Consider the following 5769-nt stretch of genomic DNA (forward strand, 5'->3'; position numbering starts at 1 on the left):
GAGAGACCTAGGGGTTCACGTACATAATTCTTTTGAAATTTGTGTCACAGGTAGACAGGGTGGGTAAGGCGGTGTTTAGCACACTTGCCTTCATTGCTCAGATCTTTGGCTATAGGAGTTAGGACGTCATGTTGAGGTTGTACAGGGCTTTGGTGAGGCCTCTTCTGGAGTACTGTGTGCAGTTATGGCCTCCCTGTCGTAGGAAGGACATTATTAAACTGGAGGGGGCTCAGAAAAGATATGCCAGGATGTTGCTGGGAATGGAAGGTTAGCGATATGAAAACCGACTGGAAAGACTGGGGCCTTTTTTCACTGGAGCATAGGCGGTTGAGGTGTGACCTTATTGAGGTTTATAAAATCATGAGGGGCATAGATAAGGTGAATGATAAGGGACTTTTCCCTAGAGTGGGGGTGTTCAAAACTACATATTTTTAAGGTGAGAGGAGAAAGATTTAAAAAAGGACATGAGGGACAACTTTTTTTTTTAAAGCCAAGTAGTTCGTGTGTGGAATGGACTGCCAGAGAAAGTGGTGGATGCAAGTACAGGTACAGTTACAATGTTTATAAGGCATTTGGATAAGTTCATGAATAGGCAAGGTGTGGAGGGATATGGGCCAATGCCGGCAGGTAGGACTAATTTAGTTTGGGAACATTGTCAGTGTGATCTGTTTGGAGCAAAGGGTCTGTTTCTATCCTGTATGTCTGTATGACTTTGACACAGGGACAGTGAAGGAACGGTGATATATTTCCATGTCAGGATGGTGAGCGGCTTGGAGAGAGCCTTGCAGCTGGTGTCCTTTTCCCTCTGAATGGAAGTTGTTGTGGGTTTGGAAGTTACCGTTTTAACTCCTTTGACTCACTCACATACCAATTATCTGAAGAGAAAGCAAATTTTACTTTAAAGTCTAATATAGACCTGTATTTAGCCTGCTCATGATAACAATCCAGAGGTGGTACCTTTGCAGATTTTCCAGGCTACTGGACAAGCACCTCGTATGAAACATCCACATACCTGGATCAGCTCGTTGATTCGATGCATGTCATCATCTGCAGCGGCTTTCTTCTTTGGAATCAGTCCTTCCTGTAATGAAGCCAAGCGGCTGTATACATCATGTTCCAAACTTGTCTGTGCCAGTCCGTATTTAAGGGAGGAAACAAAAAAAAAGACGTAAGGAGGAAGTCCAAAATCGAACATTTTGCTAATTAATCACACCAAGTAAATCCTGGATAACACGATATTCAGCTGGTAAGCAATAAAAGAGTTGGTTTTCCTCTTCAATTTTCTCTTGTTAATGCATTGTAAACTCTAAGTTACTTTGGGTATCTTAATCCAAGGGTCCATTTTTCAAATACATACCTTGAAAGAGTGGTCGTCAACTGAGAGTTATACACTACTCTCAATAGAACCATAAGATGTAGGAGCAGAGGTAGGTCGTATGCCCCATTGAGTCTGCTCTGCAATTCAAAGCTGATTGGATAATCCTCAACTCCATTTTTCTTCCATACAGTCAGAGTCATACAGCATCGCCCCCTCTTTCCCATAAGCCGGAAATCAAAAATCTGTCCATCTCAGCACCGAGTGCACTTAATGATCCAGCTTCAACAGCCCGCTGCAGTAAAGAATTCCACATTCACTATTCTTAAAAAAAAATTCCTCATTTCCCCTCAATGAGTGACCCCCTTCTCTGAGGTTATGCCCTCTGGCCCCAGAGTCTTCCACAAGGGCAATTAATTCTGTCAAGGACCACAGAAATCTTGCATGTTTCAATGAGGTCACCTCTCATTTTTCTGAACTCTGATATGTACAGGGTCAGTCTATCAAGCTCTCTCGTAAGAAAATCCTCCCGTGCCTGGGATCAACCTAGTGAATCTTCTCTGGACCACCCCTACTGCCAATGTATCTATCCTTAGGCAAGGGGCCCAAAACCATTCAGTGTTCCAGCTGTGATCTAGTGCCTTGTATGGTTTTAGCAAGACTTCCAGATTTTCATTTCCTTTGAAATATGGGGCAACATTCTATTTGCCTTCACTATTATTCACTGAACTTGGATGCTAGCTTTTTGTTTCCTCCACATGGGCCCCCAGATCCTGCTGTGCTGCAGCTTTCAGTAGTCTTTTCCCTTATTTAAATAATATTCAGCTCCTCTAATCTTCAAGATGAAGAGCATAACCGCACATTTTCCTACCTTACATTTGCCATGTTTTTCCCCACTTGCTTAACCTGCCTATATCCCTCTGCAGACTGTGTCATCCTCATCTTTAGCCTTCCCACCTATTTCTATGTCATCTACAAACTTGCCGATACCACATTCACTTCCTCGTCCAAGTCATTAACATACAATATAAGTAATTGCAGCTCCAGCACTGATCCCTGTAGCACTCTATTAGGTACAGGATATTATCCTAAAAATATGCCCCTGATCCCACCTATCTTCTATTAGTTAGCCAACCCTCTATCCATGCTCATATTTTCCCCAACATGATGGGCTCTTATTAAATATCTTGTCCAGCCCTTTTGGAAATGTAGGAAAACATCCCAAAGGGCATTAAAGGTACAATTAGACAAAATACCCTCCTTTGCCTTGGCTGTTCAAGAGACCAACTTCAGAATCAGTTTGAAGAAAGGAGAAGGAGACAGATGTTCAGAGGAATTTAGGGAGGAGTTCTGGAGTGTGGAGACTAGACAGTTGAAAGCAAAAGGCTAAGGAAATTTGGCATGTCCACAAAGACTGTTACAAATTTTTATAAACGCACCACAGAAAGCGTCCTATCCGGATGCATCACAGCAGGGTATGGCAACTGCTCTGCCCAAGACTACCCAAGAAACTACAGACAGTCGTGAACACAGCCCAGTCCATCAAGGAAACCAGCCTCCCATCCGTCGACTCCACCTATACTTCCCGCTGCCCCGGGAAAGCAACCCTTCCCACCCCTCCCACCCTGCTAATAGGCTCTTCCACCCTCTTCTGTCGGGCAATAGGATACAAAAGTTTGTGTACATATTCAAACAAATTCAAGAACAGCTTCTTCCACGCTGCTGTCAGACTTTTGAATGAACCTCTAATGTTAATGTTGATTTCTCTCTGCGTCTTCTCAACAGCTGTAACACTGTATCCTACAGTCTGTTCTGTTACCCTGATGCACTTGTATGGTACGATCTACCTGTAAAGCATGTAAGACAACACTTTTCACTGCACCTCAGTACACGTGACAGTAGTAAATCAAATCAATGGTGGCCTGAAAGAAGGATGGATTCAGCGGAGGGAAGACTTAGAGAAATGGAGAATTGAGGGGAGTGCAGGCAAGTTCTGTCAGACTGGTGCAGATTACAGAAAAACACAAGGACAAATCATGGTATGTGTGCAGGAACCATGAACCAAAATGGAACAGCGACAATAGGGTGTTGACAAACACAGCCTGATTAGGACAGATGTAGCAGAGTTTCAGATAAATTGAAGATTTAAGGGCGTGGACGTGAGGGTGGGCAGTCAGAGGAATAATGGGTTACTCGAGTCTAGACGAGACAGAAGACAAGGACAAGGTCTTATTATAACTTTATAAAACATTGGTTAGGCCACAGATGGAATACTGTGCAGTCCTGGTTGCCACACTATCAGAAGGATGTGACCGCACTGGAGAAGGTGCTGAAGAGATGTATCAGGATGTTACCTGGAATGAAAAGTCTTAGTTTTAAAGAGAGACTGGATAGGCTGGGTTAGTTTTCCCTGGAACTAAGGAGAGTGTGGAGGAATCTGATTGAGGTATATAAAATTATGAGGCATAGATAGGGTAGATCGTGAGAATCTCCTTCCCATGGCAGACGTGTCTAGAACCAGAGGGTAAAAGATTAAGGTGAGGAGTAGGTGGTTTAGAGGGGATCAGAGGAAAGATATTTTCACCCAGAGGATGATGGAAATATAGAACGTGCTGCCTGAGGTACTCTTGCAACATTTAAGAATCATCTGGACAAGCACTTAAAGTGCCAGGACATAATAGGCTATGGACCAAGTGCAGTTAAATGGGATTAAAGTAGTTTGGTGTTGTTGGTCAACATAGATATGGTGAGCCAAAAGGACCTGTTTCTATGCTGTTGACTCTATGACCCTATAACTAAAGAAAACCAAGGCTCACGCCTGATATTGCAGTCTAACAACACTGAAGAGCTAGTGAATGGTAGAATAGGGTGTTAACAGCATACAAGCAGAGTCTGACTCCAGTAGGGGTAGGATGTAGATGGGCAAAGGGAAAGTTGATAATATAAAAAATTAAAAATATCAGGGTGGGAAGAGATGATGCTGCTGGAAATGCCTTCACCATGATTTGAATACATCTCAATGCAACTGAACTGAAGATGATTTTGGTGGACAATGATGTGGTCGACCAGGTCAAAGGTTGCAGAGAGGTTCAGGAAATTATACATCATGGTTGCAGTCACAGAGGACGCTATTTAAGACTAACTAGAATCGTAAACTTGCAGCATGCAAGACCATGTCAGGCCTGTGGTGGCTTTTCAAAAGTGCAGTTGTCAAGCCCACATCATTTTTCTTTCCTCCACAACTCTACAAGTTCCTCACTGTCTTCAATTTGAAATATTCATATTCACTTTACTTCACGGTTCAACTCAATTTTACAAATCAATGTGCAATCAGACCACACCATCTTTTAGTACAATGTTTCAGAACCACAAAAGTCATTTTAAAAAAATTCTAATGTCCCTTCTGGATCTTTAACCAAAGCTCTGATCCCTGCCTAGCGAGCAAACTGGCAGAGGGAATAATTTTTCTCTCTCTACTTTGGAAGAACCTCACCATGAAAACCTCTATTGAGAGACCACTTAGACATTTTTCTCCTGAAAGCTGAGAGAAAGCTAACTTCCCAAACTGTCCTCACAGGAGATCTCTTATCCCTGCCAACATCCTGCTAACCCTGCACAATACCCTAATGCCTTCAGGGCTGTTTGAAAGGATAAAAATCCCAACTAGAAAGGAAGAGTCAAACAAAACTGTGGGAAAACATGCAGGAAATTTGTGACATGACACTCTTGGAAATTTTGGAGACAAGTAGAAGAAGCGGGAGTAAAGCAATAGGTTGCAAAGATAGAGAGATATATCTTTGAAGAGCAAGGTAACCATACCAGTTTAGCAAGGGCAGGAAAGATCCCAATGCCAACATATAATGGAGGGGAAACTGGGATGTCAGCAACAGTAAAAGGGAGCAGCAGATGGTTCTCCTGAACAGGATGAATGTTAGAAGTGGTATGAAGCGATATAGGAAAGAAACAAGAGAAAGATAAAAGATCAAAGCAAGGGCATTGGGAGTCTAGGTGGTGCTCAAATCAGCACATGGTAAGATCTGTACTTTACCAGCGTAGGAATCTGGTGTGGGGAGAAACCAAAAATGAGCTGAAACAATGCACCACTCAGTTCGGAGAGAAAGCAAGAGCAACCACCTATGCTCCAGTGAAAAAAGTCCCAGTCTTTCCAGTCTATTTTTATATCTCAAACCTTCCATTCCCAGCAACATTCTGGTAAATATTTTCTGAGCCCTCTCCAGTTTAATAATATCCTTCCTACGACGGAGGCCATAACTGCACACAGTACTCCAGAAGAGGCCTCACCAACACCCTGTACAACCTCAACATGATGTCCTAACTCCTATAGCCAAAGATCTGAGCAATGAAGGCAAGTGTGCTAAACACCGCCTTAACCACCCTGTCTACCTATGACACAAATTTCAAAAGAATTATGTACGTGAACCCCTAGGTCTCTC

At 42.9% G+C, this 5769-nt stretch overlaps 1 protein-coding gene across 1 annotated transcript in view; it reads right to left on the reverse strand.

The window, feature by feature from the left end:
* Nucleotides 1–916: 916 nt before the first annotated feature.
* Nucleotides 917–5769, reverse strand: part of LOC109922434 (histone deacetylase complex subunit SAP130) — a gene marked incomplete at its 5' end in the record, with an annotated part of 21956 nt that continues 17103 nt past the window's right edge. The window contains one exon of the mRNA XM_048593490.1: nt 917–1126. Coding sequence (XP_048449447.1) covers nt 932–1126 — 195 coding nt within the window. The remainder of the gene's footprint in view (nt 1127–5769) is intronic.

The sequence above is a fragment of the Rhincodon typus genome, unplaced genomic scaffold, assembly GCF_021869965.1.
Source record: "Rhincodon typus isolate 14 unplaced genomic scaffold, sRhiTyp1.1 hic_rhity00002945, whole genome shotgun sequence".
Taxonomy (NCBI): domain Eukaryota; kingdom Metazoa; phylum Chordata; class Chondrichthyes; order Orectolobiformes; family Rhincodontidae; genus Rhincodon; species Rhincodon typus.